General features: G+C 40.4%; 1 protein-coding gene across 2 annotated transcripts; it reads right to left on the bottom strand.

Annotated features, from left to right (window-relative positions):
* Positions 1–8,438: 8,438 nt before the first annotated feature.
* On the bottom strand, positions 8,439–15,629 carry LOC108889992 (uncharacterized). Of its 2 annotated transcripts, XM_018686734.2 has the most exons (6): positions 13,529–15,629; positions 11,283–11,656; positions 10,456–10,615; positions 10,036–10,149; positions 9,304–9,357; positions 8,439–9,208 (listed from the first exon to the last, which is right to left on the bottom strand). In XM_018686734.2, exons 2-6 carry the CDS (start codon positions 11,632–11,634, stop codon positions 9,118–9,120), a joined length of 771 nt encoding a protein of 256 aa, XP_018542250.1. In that variant the 5' UTR covers positions 11,635–11,656; positions 13,529–15,629; the 3' UTR covers positions 8,439–9,117. The 2 variants fall into 2 exon arrangements, with proteins under 2 accessions (XP_018542250.1, XP_018542242.1); XM_018686726.2 differs by lacking the exon at positions 13,529–15,629 and having other exon boundaries at positions 11,283–12,107.
* Positions 15,630–15,678: the final 49 nt, after the last annotated feature.

Raw genomic sequence — 15,678 nt, 5'->3', positions numbered from 1 at the left:
GTTAGAATAGCCATTTAAAAGTCTCACAATGAGAAATGTATAGTGGAAGTCTTATTGGTGGTATCATTGGTAAAATGTCACGTAAAATGAGTTGATTCTGTGGCCTGTGTTTATTTTAGGAGAAAATCCAGGAATAAAACAGTCTCTCTGTTCTGTAGTCTGAGTTTATGAGGCCATCTACTGGTCAACTGCAGTGACAGCATGTTTCCCCACTGATTTCCCCCAAACAACATCTACAGTGCATGCATTTTACTTTGCTTACTGTGTCCATGCCTACAAGAGGAAAATCAGAAGGTTTTAGGACCATATCTTAAATGTGCACTTAGACTTTCATAGACCAATAACTGAATAATTCCAAGCTTTTGAAGATATCATAACACTAACACAAGGAAGCATTTTGATCCACAGGGGGAAAAACCTAAACCAATAAAATCTCTCTCTGTCTCTTATTTTATTTTTTATCCTTGTGAGCATTTGATGTGACAAATTTCAATGGAGGAAGTTGATGTTGCAGGGGGCTACGCCACAGCAGCATACCTGAGATCTTCCTGGTTCAATAGTTTATCTGATACCTCTGATCCATCATTTCCTGAGAACCTGAGATACGAACCAGTATCAGATAAGGTGTTGGCACTCATCATGACACCATTTATCTGCGGTGGTGCTTGGCTGACTTGTAAAGTTTTGGTTTAGAAAAAAACAAACAAACAGAAGTTGTGTTTATACGAAATATAATGCTGACTTGCTTATATAGTGGACATATGCAGGGTCAGTGTCAGAATATATATATATATATATATATATATATATATATATATATATATATATATATATATATATATATATATATATATATATATATATGTCATTAATTCCTAATGTTTAAATCATTTCTATGAATAAATATGTTATGTTATGTTATGTTATATGTAAGGTGGACTGACAACTTTCTATTCAGTTTAATTTGATTCATTTGATTTTATTTCTTTTAACTTAGAATAGCACAGCATCACATGTAATGGATAGTACTGCTCTGTATCTGATCGGTTCCAAATCGATTGTTCAGCATGCCAACCAGCCCAAACATACATCCAGAGTCACAAAGAACTATCTTAAAAGAGAAAAACAAAGAACCTGCAACAGGTGGTGTGGCCTCCACAGAGCCCTGATCTCTGGGATCACATGAAGAGACAGGAGACAATGAGACATCAGGTTGCTGCTGACTACCTTGAAAAACTGGTGGAGAACTGGTGCTGTTTTAAAGGAAAATGAAAGCATCCTCCCTGTACATTCAGTGCTGCACTGTATATCTACAATAATAAAGCTTATCTTAAGAAATGCCAAATGAGGGTAATGAGGGTAATGTTTGCACAATGAAATATCTTTGTGTTGTCTTATGGCCTTATCAGCTGATATTGTGAAAGCTTGCCCAGTATCTCTGACAGATACAGATTATAATTGATATACTGACCATAACTTAATAACTGGAGTGTTTTCTTTAGAACTCCCCCACAGTGACGACAGTGCGCATGTTGGAGACCTTTTCGTGACACTTCCTCAAGGGAGTGACACTCTATTGCAGTGACTGTTTCCTCACTATCAAGAGTTTGTCCTGTACAACTAAGACCCTCTTCAGCCAAGACCAGAGTCGCACAGTGTGGATCGGTCCTTCACAGGCAGGGACAGGCAGCTGTCTCAGCCCACATAAAGAAACATGATCTTGTGCCTTGGTGGTAAAGAATCATTGCAATGCACAGTGGAGGGTAAAACACACACTTGCTCTGCTGTAAGGGGTTAGTTTATGTTTTTGACTGTGAGACCTGCTTGTTGTTGTGTGTGTGTGTGTGTTTGTGTGACCGTTGCTGCACTGCACATTCTTGGGGAACAGCTGTGGAATATTTGACCACTGGTAGATCCCAGCCTCTGCTTTGACAAGTTTCTAATTTACTGAGTTGCTGTTGAATGGGTCTTTATGGATGCCTAATAGGTTCCACTCTTTTCTTTAAAACAAACAATCATAAATGCAGAGGTAGGCAACCTGTGAGTCAGGATGACCAGGAGTGCTTCTTAGGGACAAATTTTGTTTTTAATTGTGGATTTTAAAGCAGTTATTTTACAGACTTGACATATGAGCATCTTCCTTGATTCATTGCTGAGCTCTTGCAGTTAAAATGATGTCTGATACAGAGGACTATTTTAAGAGAGGGAACATGCTGTTACCAATCATGATCAATGCCAACTGGCTGTGACCCAAAACAAAAATGCCTTGAAATTAGTACATGGAGCACTAAAGCATTTAAGGAATATTTACTGAGTGTGTGGAAACACAGTATGGGTTGTAGCTAATGTGATGTGACCATTTGAAGCTAAATATACCACAGGGGTCAGCACTGGTAAAGTATATGAGTCATTTAGAGGATTCAGTGCTGTTCAACTGTATCACGCTCACAATTGTGAATAAATGAGATTATGCATACTAAGACATAAGAGCATTACTCGGTCACACTCCACTGGGGTTTTGGGGGGAGAAACAGATACCAATTAGAGCATGGTGACTTCCCCTCGCTGAAAAATATACACACCCAGACATGAGATATTTCACATCTGCAGCAGATGTTGCTGATCCTGCACCTGCATCTTTCTTTTTAGGCCAGTGTGTGCTTCTTATAGACTCACTGAAAAACACGTCTCTCATGTTTCACACGCACGACCCCCCAAACCACAATGTATACAAATCTGTCAGTTATGTAACATAATATTTGGAGTGCTGCTTGGTGAAACCCCATTGGTGTTAATATTAGGAACCACATGACTGATACTGGCAGTTGTAGAGAACTTTTAACCACACTTCAAACTTTACAGAGAGCATATTTTCACCTGGTACATGTTGTACCTGCACTATAAGACTTGCCCCATATCCCAGACATGTTATTAATTGAAACATTTATTCTGATTAAATACTGAATTGTGAACTTTTGTCAAGTACAGTCCTGTATGTAATGTCAGCATCTCATGTGATAAGATTAACGGAGCAGAAAAACAGGGGAGTCATCTGTAAAAAAACAAAACGAAAAAAATGTTAACGAGAGTTAAAAGTCAGCTGATTAAAACACTGGTTGTGTTGTTGGGAGGTGACAGGAAACAAAGGAAGAGGAAGAGAATGAAGAGGAAGGTCTCAACATAGGAATCAAAGTGGGGACGTTGCATCCACCATATGAGCATCTTAACCACCAGGATGCCACCAGTTTAAACAAAAATGAGTTGAATCAATGGTCTTGAATCAAAGTCTTCAAATCTAAATCAGGTTGTTTGTCAGTGTTGACTTATATGATCGATGTGATCTTCACAAAGGCAACTCATATAAGCGATTTCTCATCTACAGTAGAAATATGTATGTACTTGATGGAATGAAACATGTTTTTTTTAGCTTTTGTAGCAACAATTGTGAGATTTTAAAGGAAAAAAAAAAATCAAATTTGTAGCTTATCACACATCTTTTCCAGGGTCTGATATTTCCTGCTTCAGACGTGCATCATTTTATGTTATGGTCTACAGTAAATCATTCTTATGTCAGATCATTGCATTGTGTCCTTTTAGCAGGAGAAGAGAAAACAAACTAAGACATAGAGTTGTTGCATTTTTAAAACTGGATTGTTCCAACATTTACAATTTCTACATGAGCATAATAAAATCCTTTGAATGAAATAAAACTGGAGTAACAGTAACATTATGGTGTATGTAACCTCTTCCTTCTACAGTAACCTTTTTCCTTATTGGAACATTTATTTTTCCTTTATGAGCACCTCGAACAATAACTGTTAGCTTTCAGTTCCCATGGATCACAATACACGGTCACGTAAAGCTGCTAAAGGAGCCAAACAATGCAATGCCAGACACAACACAACGAGCCCCCAAGAGAATTAAGGGGTGACAGAGTTTGTTAGACAATGGCAGAGAGGAGGACGTATTGAGGATAAAAGAGCAGGAGAAAAAGGTGAGAGTTTGTTGGTGTTTGTTTGTTTAGGGAAAAGGAACTTCCTGTTTTGAAACTGGAGTTGGCTGAAGTGGATACAATAGCTCAGCTGGAAAGGCTGTAAAACCTACTGTATAACCTGGGACTCCACCATTTTTATTCTAAAAAAATGTGTTATTAAAAAGACAATCTACATGCTCGCTATTGTTACACAGTTCCTGAGTTAGTGAGTTTACTTTGCCTCGAGGCAGAAAGAAATGTGAACCCTGTAACCTCTGAAAGAGAGAAGTTTAAGACCAGTTCAGTAAACTTTTAACCACCAGACCTTTTTACTTTTTTTTTTTTTTTTTACTTAGTCCTCAATGAAACTTAGAGGCATTTATTTACAACAGGAAATTTAACTTGTCATAGAAGGAAGAGAACAGCTACAACTAGTAACACTGATACTGATACAGATACTTTCTCAAACATGTATCGTCATTTCACTGTATTACTCATTGGCCATTCACTGGAAAGCTTTGCTGGAAACCAGTGATTTTCATGTGTATGTGATGGCTAGAGAGACTGGTCTGTCCTGCTCCAGCACCATGGACAGAGGTTTTCTACTGAGGCTGCCTGTGGTTTCTCAAAGCCCGGCTGACACAGCAAAAGTCATAAATGCCTCATTACTTCATATCAGTTAAACATTAAAATGATTTTGTAAGGTATTTTTTTTATATCACCTTTATCTCTTCAGATGTTTTACAGAATAGTCAGTGCTGTTGTTTGCTGCTGTTGGTGCAATAAACTGGGTTGTAGAAATGAAAAGTAAAAAATAAATCACTGCATTATCGCCTGAGTGACCATTTATGAATTCTGGTGAGTGACCTGAGGCTGACCTGCAACTTCCTGTCATTTCTCCTCTCTCTCCTGAGACCTGGATTGAGGTGAATGTTGAAAATGTTTCCTATTTTTTTTTTTGTTTAGGACGCAAATGACCATTTAAGCTTAGTAAAGAAGAGTAAACATTAAGGCAGATTGTAAAGACAAGAATGAAAAAGTTGCCATCCAGGTGATTTTGTTTTTTGTGAATGTTCTGAAATAATGTATGTTGACAGTGGAACAATAATGCCAACTTTTTCCCTAAATGATAAAGTACATTATTAAAAAGATAAAAGATGAATGAAAGAGTCTAATTTTAACATATCAGGTTTTGTCTGGATTAAACAAACTAGACATTACGTGTTGTTAGCAGAACTATTTTGATACCTTTGGACAGAGCCAGGATAGCTCTTTCTTTCTGTCTCCTCCTCTCTTGTTGAGAGGATTGAGAGGAGAGCAATTGTGTGTGTGTGTGTGTGTGTGTGTGTGTGTGTGTGTGTCATGATGGCGTGGCCCTGGAGACGCCAACTGTTGCTGGAACTATCACTGAGGTAGTTCTTAGTGATTTATCAGGTTTCCATGAGTACTAAGTACAACATGCTGACATTGAGACCTGGGAGTACAAGTCATTACTACATGAGTACTTAGTAATCACAGGTTGGACCACACCCATCTGTATCCAAGAGACCAAATCTGTCCACAGACATAATGAGAATAAAAACACCTGCCACAGATGGTGTGTTCAGGACCACATTTTGCTGTGATGACACAAACAGACTCACGAGATGGAGACAACACAGTTAAAACTCATTGTCTAGTGACACATATCTGCCCATAAAAGTCCCCTGTTGGTCTAATTAGGGGACGGGTGGAGGGATGGTGCAGGGAGAGCATCACATCCTCCTGTTCCTCCACCCTGTCTTTCTCCCTCTTTGTTTTCTTCTCTTCCTTTTCCTCCAGCTTCTCTTTTTTCTCCTTCTCTTCTCCTTTCTCTTCCTCCATCTCCCCTTAGACCTCCTTCTTTTCTTTCCCCTACTCTTTCCACTCCTCCTCTTCTTCCCCCTCTTTCTCCTCTTCCTCTTCCTCAGTGGGTCTTGGCTCCATTCACTTGGGTCACTGGGGGTGTGTGTGGGAGTGGAGGTAGGGGTAGGTGTGGGGGTGGGATGGGCATTGGGGGTCGGACTGGGGAGCCTCATGCTATCCTCCTCGTCCTGGGTGTCCTGGGTGTCCTCTGCATCCTCATCCTCATCCTTGTCTTCATCCTGATCCTTGTCCTCCTCCTCGTCATCCTCGCCATCATCTTCATCATCATCCTTCTCTTCCTCCTCCACCTTCCTCTGTCCTGGTTTTATGGACAGCAGGTTCTGCTTGAACAGAGTGATGGAGGACAGGGGCGCTGGGCTGGAGGAAAAGGAAGAGAAGAAAACAAAGAGGGAGAAAGACAGGGTGGAGGAACAGGAGGATGTGATGCTCTCCCTGCACCATCCCTCCACCCGTCCCCTAATTAGACCAACAGTGGACTTTTATGGGCAGATATGTGTCACTAGACAATGAGTTTTAACTGTGTTGTCTCCATCTCGTGAGTCTGTTTGTGTCATCACAGCAAAATGTGGTCCTGAACACACCATCTGTGGCAGGTGTTTTTATTTTCTCTGTGTCTGTGGACAGATTTGGTCTCTTGGATACAGATGGGTGTGGTCCAACCTGTGATTACTGAGTACTCATGTAGTAATGTAGTGATGACTTGTACTCACGGGTCTCAATGTCAGCATGTTGTACTTAGTACTCATGGACACCTCAGTTCCAGCAACAGTCGGCGTTTCCAGGGCCACATTTTGCCATCATGACACACAGACACACACACACACACACACACACACACACACACACACAATTGCTCTCCTCTCAACCCAACCAGTCGAGGCAGATGTCTGCTTGAATTTATCATTGCACGCTTTCTGATTTTAAAGTAAGTTTATCTTGTTGGTTGATGATAGTTATGATAATGGGAAAACTGTAACATAAACAGTCAAAGTGAGTGTGTATTTCAAACAGGTACAAGTTAAAAAATCATTACAGTTACTGGCAACTCCATCAAACTGCCTCTTCACCACCTACCTGACTGACCGGACCTCAGTAGATTAATGAATCGATTACATTAGCTTTGCTTTATTTATTTCCATATCTGGCTCCTGCTGAGCACCTTGCCACGAGGCTGTGAATTGTTGATATTGTGAGTTTGAAAAGATGCTAAAAAAAAACAAACTAATACTTTGTATGAAATTAAAAACCAGTTACAGTTACGCTATTGCTTTTATACATAAAACCTCTTCTTATACATATCATATGTTTATGCAAACTTGTAAATAAACCAGTCACAACATGCCAGTGAACACACACACACACAATACAACACAACATGTCACAAGTAGCTTCCAGAAACAACAACAGAGCAGAATATGAGTGAAGTGAATCTTTTGAGCAAAACTTTTTAATGAACTGACTCTAATGACTCAGTTTACTGGAGAGAACTGCTTAGTCCATCACTAGCCACAGCCTGGCTTCAGACAGTATTACATATGATGCACAGTGGACACAGTGCAATACTCCTTCCTGTCAGTCTTGATACCTCACCTTTACACATGTTCCTGTTTATGTTGATAAATGTGATGCAAATTCAATTAAAAGTCAAGATAAAGCAGCTGTTACTGCCTGTGAAGGAGCTGCTCTGGTGAGCACAACTTTTTAAAAAAACTTTTTGACTGACAAATTGACTCAGCCATGAGGCCTGGTTACTTGTATAATCCTGTGGCTGATATTAGTTCTCTCTGCCTGGACAGCTTGAGTGTCTGACTGTGCTCAGGCCTGTTTGGAAAAGATGGCTGCAAGGGGTCTCTCCAGCAGTATGTAAGTATGACTGGAATGAAATGAAATGCAATGAAGCAGGAAAACCTACTGCTGAAATCAGAGCCGCATTAACACTTGTGTGTTATCATTCATCAAAGTTATTTGATCAGACAGCAAAAGCAGGTCAGTTCACTGCCACTTCATTCATTAGAAGACAATGAATCATCTGCTGCGATTGTCTCCCTCGGCTCCAGCCCTCACCTCAGCCTTCTCGCATATGCAGGTGTGTGTGAACGGTATGTACAGTGCATTTTGTACCTCTACACCCCCCCCCCCCCCTTCTCCCCGAGTGAAGTTACAAAACGCTGCATTCTTTCCACAGATCCTTGTGATAACACGGGCTGTGCTGCCTTTGACTAGCAGGTAAACTTATTATTATTGTGAGGCTTGAATTCCTGGACCATTCATCCATCCCAGGCCTCCTTTTGAACTCAGAGATGTGTTTGCTTGTCACACAATTGAATCACACATGCTGCCTGAGAGGATTTATTTTCCCTCTAATTTTTTTTTGTCGTGTGTTTTTTTTTTTTTTTACAGCTGTCACTTTATTTACATGGTGCACTTTCCTGAAGCAAACACAGAAGGCTATACATTTAAAAATACGAGACAAAAACAGACTAATTTCATGACAGTTTTCTTTCACCTTTACGATCAAAATGCTCAATTGACAGACACTAAAGAAGGAAACAGGCCAATATTGTCATGATTTAGATTTAATTTATGCATTTTATATTTTTGCACACATAAATGATTGCTACCGAGGTGTTGTAACTCATATTTGCCATTCATGATGAGATGTTTAACATATAATTTCCACAAGTCAACAAAACCTTTAGGTCTCCCGTGATAAAAGTAATTTTCTTAATCTTAAAATATTAAACCTGTGGATCCAGAAAATAAAGAATACAAATGTGTTTTACAAAAGAATGAGTAAAATCATAGAATATATGTGAGAAATTCCTGCATATTCATGTACAGTGTATGTCCCTCTCTCTCTATCACATTCCTCTATGTCAGTGGTGTCCTGGCCAGTTTGTACATCTCTTCCCAACCTGACAGTGTGAGTCAAACATGGCCACAGGCTCAGCATTCTCATGTCCTAATACAGTCGTAGTAGCTCCTCTCAGTGCTGATCCACCACATCTGGTTTCCATGCATGCGTCTGCAGAACTCTGTTGTCTTTTCCACCCTCTATTTCCAGGTACAGACAAACTCTTTGTGGCGCTTTGGGCCTTCCTGCATCGGACACGTCTTTCAGCAGCCCTTTCTTTCCCTTCTCTCCGGCAAAGGAGTGTCATTTGTTCAGGTGCTCGCTGCTTTCTTTCTCTCTCTCGCTCTCTCATGTCTCACTCTCAGTGCTTCAACAGCCGCATTGTTTAGCGAGCGTTCTTCCTCTGAGCCCCGGAAGATTTGTCTCTGTGCGAATCGGCTGCATCCTTAGCTTTCTTGGGCCTGCTGGCCAAAGCTCTGTGGGACAAAAAGTCAGTCACATCATCAAAAATATGATCAAAATGTAAGTGAAGCTGTGAGAGTTTATATTCTGCTGTAGATTCAGAACTCACCTTAGGATGCTCAGTATGTTGAGTTGACGTCTCTTCACAGATTTGATTTCAGGGCTGCACACAAGGAAACAGTCTAGTTATCTTTGAACTACAGAGTTGGCACAACATTGCAGTCTCTTTACTGAAATTGCTGCAGTTAAACAACACCCCAGTTGCATGACAGCATCCAACACAATTACTTTTTTGCACTCAGCAACCTAAAAAAAAACCCTCTTATCTTTACAGGTTCACTAAATGCTTTATGTTACAAGAAACCTGTTCATCCAATCAGCAGGTGTTATTTCTGTGAATGTAACAAAAACTTCTTGTTTATACCCCTTGTCACTATCTCCACTGTTTCTAGGTGCTGAAATTATTTGTTTGTCATTTCTAGGAAATGAATGCAAAACTTGGCCTTTCATCGCCTCCAGGCTCCTATAAACCTCACTCCCTGTCCTCGCAGCCAATCAGAAACGAGCTTTGTGAACTTTGCGCGCCAGCCTGAGATTATTCTACTCCCTCAGGCCTTGGATGTATTGTTTTGATGATCACGCCCTCGGACAAGTAAAGAAACTCAGTAACAACACATTTAGGCTAATAATAGCATTGCAGTGAAATGGGATGTTACCTCAGATTGCACCACTCCCATCCTCAAAGGGTAATTATACCTGCCTTTGCAAACATAATCTCTTAGCTCACGGAGGCCTTTAAGGTGCTTGACAGCACGGTTCTGCTTCTGTGTGGGATACTCACCTGTGATGACAGAAGTTGGTACAGGACTGATCGTCAGGTTTGGCGCAGGTGCAGCGGCCGGTGGACCTCCTGCGTCGGGACAGAGCGCTGCCTAGACCATAAACTGTTGTCTTACTGCCGAGAGGGAGAGAGAAAGAGTTAGTGCCACGCTCATGATACAAACACACTGTAGACTTTGCTCTTTGATACTTCATGCAGTTATATAAAATGATAGCACGTTTATTCTGCAGATACTGAGTTCAGGGGACCCCTATCTTTAAAGTGCCTTGAGATATGGACTTGTATAAATAAAACTGAACTGCACTGACTTTTGTGCTGTGATTGAAATAGTTTTGATGCTTTAGACTGATAGACTGAGACTGATATTATGTGTGTTTTAACAGGAATACGTCTCCACACAGTGCGTTTCCTCATGCTCACCTGGGTGTGTTGACCCAGATGATATCCAGGTGGCAGAAGTAGTGGCACTCAGAGTCCAACAGGCTGCTGCAGGCACAGCGCTTGGTCCTCATTCTTTGCGTTGAGACGCCATCACTGCCAGCCTCCGCTTTCAGTTGTCTGATCATCGGAAGACCTAAGCCTAGTCCGAGAAAAAGAGCCACTCACTCAGTGAAATCATGGCCCTGTCCCCCTTTATTCTTTTCCACATGGAAACATGAAAAAAACTCTTCAAACTCATCTCTCTTTATCTTTTATGGTGAGAAAACCAACACATTTACAGGATGAGAACGTATGAATCCATCATATGAAGTCATGCTGAGGACATACACAAAAAAAAAAAAGGCTGAATCTCTAAGGCTGACAAACAAATTTTATTTCTTCTTTATTGTTATAGATAAAAAGCATGCATTAAATATAAGAAAAACACCATACCACACTCCTACTACTTGTACTCGAGGTATTACAGGAATCAATTACAAACTACTGTATATGTCAACATTTAGCAACAGTTAAAAAAAATCACCTTGTGATAAATTGAGCAGCTGTACTGTTTCCTGTGGGCTTGCCTTAACATGTGTGCTTGCCAACATACAGAAATGACCATGTTTCTTTGTGCACCATGACAGAGATTGATGCCATTGTACATGCAGTATGTAAGCCACAGTCTACAAATTGTGTAATGAAAACCAAGTGTCTCTTGAAATTCTTTATTAGCATAAATAAGAAAGACCTGAGGTTGATGTCAGCATGATGAACTTGCACCTAAAGTCATGCACATCAGAATATATGTTAAAAAATAGACTTACCATCCTGCATGGAAGCCCAAAGAGTGATGAAGAGAAGAATGCTGGTGTGAGTAGACATAGCCGATAGCAGATGGATGGAGCTCTGCAGAGAGACTGTTATCTGTACAGTTACAGCTGCGTCCTCAGTGTGTTTCTGCTGCTGTTGTTTGTCTGCAGGTGTCTGAGCTCTGCCACTCTTGTACTTCTTCTCTCTTCTCTCTCTCTCTCTCCCCTGTGATGTCACTGTAAAAGTCCCACCCACAGCTGTTTTCCATGGAGCCACACCGTACAACCCCAGGGTGTTCAAACCTGTGACACATTCCGTAAATATTTGCTGCCTCCTTAGCCTCTCTGTGACACCGCTGAGTGACATCTACGTCTGCAGTTCCTTTCCTCTGGCAATACATGAGGGTTGAGAGAAATGGGAGAAGACATGAGGTCTGAAGAAGGGTGAGAGGGATTACCTTATATCCCAGAGTAAAGAGATGGGGGCTGATGAAGCCTGATATGAACACACTCTAAAAAGTGATGAATCAGGGCCAAGACAGTGGATCCCAATGATGATCACTGGGAATACACATGGGATGAGATAAGAAGGGAGATGCAGTGATATGCTAGTACGCAATGGAGATATTTTTAACATGAGTTTTTTCCAAGGCCAGTTTGTCCAATGGAACAAAATAAATTGATAAGTATATAAAACAAAATACAGGCTAATATTCAGACCCAGATTAGCAATCACAAAGCCACAGTCTTTTCATTCTGATATGAAAATAACTTGATACAATGACTGACACTATGTCTGAGAGGATTGTGACCTTTTAAAGTACTGTGACACTACCAATGTTTTTAATGAATGAAAGAGTTCTTATTTTGAGCAATAACTGACTAACCTCCAAGAATGTGCTGTAATGATAAAAATTCTGCTTTACTTAGTGTCATTTGAAAAACATTTTTCTTTTTTTAAGTAAGATGCTCATGCAATAATTCATGAATCCCTTGGAAAAAAATGGACATTTAAAGGAGCCATAATCGATATTTTATAATAATCAGACAGACACAGTTAGAGATTAGCTGCTGAACATAGTGGAGCATTTTGCATCTTAAGAGTCAGATATTTCCTTTCATCCTTCCATAACTGCTGTATATGTAAACAAGCAACTGTGTCAACTTAAAAAGCAATGCTATGTCTATAATGTGCAGGCAAAATCATGGCCAAAATTCCAGAGTTGACTGAACTGACTTCACGACGGCTGCTGAAGGACTCACACACAGATAAGCAGACTGCTCTTCCCCTGCCCACTGGCAGTAGGGCTCCTGTAGTCCTGTCCCACCCACATGGTGCCCAGTGTGCAGGTCAGCCATGCCAGAGTCATGCAGATAGCCAAATGCCAGCCCTTACTCATGTAAATACACTATGCTCAGATTAGCAGCGTGGATATTATCTTCAGTGACAGCGAGCTGTTGTCTGATAATAAAATTGACTATTGAATATGAAAATGTGAGCATGTGATTCAGACAATGTTTCTGGGAAGAATATAGTTTGAAAGATGGATGTGTAATCACTTAACTCAGTCTGTTTTGTTTGCTCAGTAGTTATTATAATAGCAGATTAAAATACATTTCCCCACCTATTCATTTATCATAATCCTCTCAATGGACTGTGTTGACTTAAAGGGGCTTCTAATGCATTTTCCATGAAACCTGACACCTGAACAGTCTGTATAGAAAACAGCAGAGTAGACAGCGCTTTCCTCTGTACATTCAGGGCACACAAAAGCACATGTGCAGATGAGAAGAAGACCCCCCCCCCCAATGCTCTCAGAAGAAGGGTTAACTATCATCCAGTCCCTCAGGATTTTGCCCTGTCTAAGCACATCATCTGCCAGACTTCCGGTGGGGAGGGGACAACATTTTCCTCTCACATAAAGATGCGTGGAATGTGTGACACGGTGATGAGATGGCACACACGCACACACACACACACTGCATCGTAATAGTGTAGATTGTTCAAAACATTCTTGCACCACAGGTTATAAGTTCAGTTCCCTCAGGAGCACAGATGTGACCCTCCCCACAGGCATTGAGCCACAATAAGCAGCCCTGTCTCTGAAAAGATTAATGGAAAGTTACAGTGAAGGATGTGAAAGGAAAAGCCAGAGTCTCTTCATATTAAGCCAACTTCTGTCCTGGAAGCAAGTGTTTATCTTTAATTAGCAACATTACCTCCTCAATTGACTCCTTAAAAAATATAATATCCAACTCACCCGTCTGGCTCTGTTGCTGTCAGCATGTTGTGGGCTTTGGAGGAGGAAAAATCATTCACTTGAAACTATTTTTGATATACAGTAGGTGTCTAAAAATACAAGTGCCTCCCTGCCTTCTTTTGTAACATTTTCTATGGAAGGTCGAGTCACAGCAACTATCAACCTTTGGCTTCTTGTCAACACACTTGCCTGCTGTGCCTGAGTAAGCTTTACATAATCCCTGTCTTGCTGTGCTGTTAAACATTGTTGTGCAAAGGACCAGTGAGAGTGAATCAGACATACCGCTGGGATGGGAGTGCTACACTTTATGTGAATATTGTTTTATGTGTTGATATTGTTTTATACTCCTTGACACACACCCAGAGTTGCATGTGCCAGCATGACTGGAGCCTTTACATAGCCTAGGAAATGACACTGAGTAATCAAAATTCGAGATATGACCGTGATGGAGGCTGTAATCCTTGTAGAATCAAAATGTATGTATCATAAATTGCCTGTGTCTACATAATAAAAATGGGTGTTTTCAGGAAACTGAGTTACAGAATGCAAGCACAGTTGACCCACATAAGCATCCTGGAATTAATAGACATGCCATTTTAGTTCATGAAGGTTCAGAGATAATAAAGTGAATATCTTTAGGAAGGTGTGTGTTTCCTGTCAACTTCAATCAAATCTAAAACCCAGGGAAACTCTAAAGTTCTGTTTAAGAGTATCTCCTATTTCTAACATCTCAGCTGCGTAGATGAGAAAAACACTTTTGATTGACACCTGAGGGTTGGTGACTCAGTGAGGACATCTAGTGGAAGTACTCAAAGCATACAGCTGGGTGCTCCTAAAAGAAAGACATAAAAAGTTTAGTACAGTATGACTGCAATTAGTGTGGACAGACAGGTGATAAATACAAGAAAAAAATGGAATAAATGAAGAATGTAAATAAATTTAAAAAATGGGGGAATATCTATTGATCTGGCAACCTGTGGAGGTCCAACACCTTAATATAAAACCTGAAGTTGATTTAGTCATCCACTGGTAGATGCATCTCTGTCCCAATTCTTTTTGTAATCTCCCCACAAAGATTAGATATGCCAAGTGCATTTCTTTAAAGGGGCTATTTGCAAGTTTTCTCTGCCACAAAACGTGGTTTCTTTCCTGGAGTGGGTGGTGGTGATGGTCTCCTGCCAAGAGCTTCACCCCTAGTTGTGTTTATGATACAAGTTATAATACGCCCTCTGAGCAGCACTACTTCAGGGCAGTCTGGATGCTACAGTGAGTGACTATCGGAAAGTGACGAGAGGGGTTGGCCGGTCCCGGTCTAGCTGGTTAGCCTGCTAACTTTGGTAGAAGAAAGCAGAAGTGATAGAACTAGAGGCAAAACGTTGCTTTCCATTGCTGGAGACAGCTCTTGGAAATTAAATGAATGAAGTTTGATGCTGAAATTGCAATGTTTCTTCTAGACTGGTAAGTAAACAGCTATCAATGCTAACATTGGGTATTTAGCAAAAACCTATAAATAGCTCCTTTTGGAGAAGCAATTAGGACTTAAAAATTCTAACAGATAAGACATGTTTACTATTCTGACACAAAGGTACTTGCCTTTGAAAATGCAACTTTCCTGAAAACAGAACACATATATAAAACGGCTGTAGCTACAAATCACCAGATATTAGCACATAGGGCTCCACTGCACAATCAAACATACCACAAACTTCTGGCACAGTATAAGCTAATACCATAAAGTACCACAGAGAAACAGAAAACAGAAAAGTTGTACAAGTAATACAAAATAGTACAAAATATCACCAAAGGTCATACCTCACAGAACAAGTAGCACAAACATCATCATAAACTCAGTGAGACTGCTTAAAAATGTTTTTTTGTTTCCCTCTAACCTGAGCCACACTCCTACAAACAACAGCTTTTTGTTCTTCTGAAAGGAGGTTTACACTACTTATCAGTCAATCCAATCAAATGGAGCTCATCATAGATGTTTATGATGTAGCTTTGATGTTTTCTTTGTCCTTGCTCCAACTTCACCAATTCAGTGTGGTTGATAACACAAGGAAATCATAAAACGTGTATAGAACAATTTGTCCGAAACCTCCCCCACACTGTGTTTTAAGAGAAATGTGGTTCACACTCTGGTGCTATGG

Source organism: Lates calcarifer, linkage group LG15 (genome assembly GCF_001640805.2).
Source record: "Lates calcarifer isolate ASB-BC8 linkage group LG15, TLL_Latcal_v3, whole genome shotgun sequence".
NCBI classification, from domain to species: Eukaryota; Metazoa; Chordata; class Actinopteri; family Centropomidae; genus Lates; species Lates calcarifer.
Note: the sequence above shows the minus strand (reverse complement) of the source record. Positions and strands in the feature narration are given on the sequence as shown.

Bases quoted from the DNA above. Each gene is read 5' to 3' on its own strand.
- LOC108889992 (XM_018686734.2), bottom strand. From the start codon at position 11,634: ATGTCACTCAGCGGTGTCACAGAGAGGCTAAGGAGGCAGCAAATATTT. The intron at 10,150-10,455 runs GTGAGCATGAGG...CCCTCTCGGCAG, and splicing joins ATCTGGGTCAACACACCCAG to TAAGACAACAGTTTATGGTC. The intron at 9,358-10,035 runs GTGAGTATCCCA...CCTTGTGTGCAG, and splicing joins ACCAACTTCTGTCATCACAG to CCCTGAAATCAAATCTGTGA.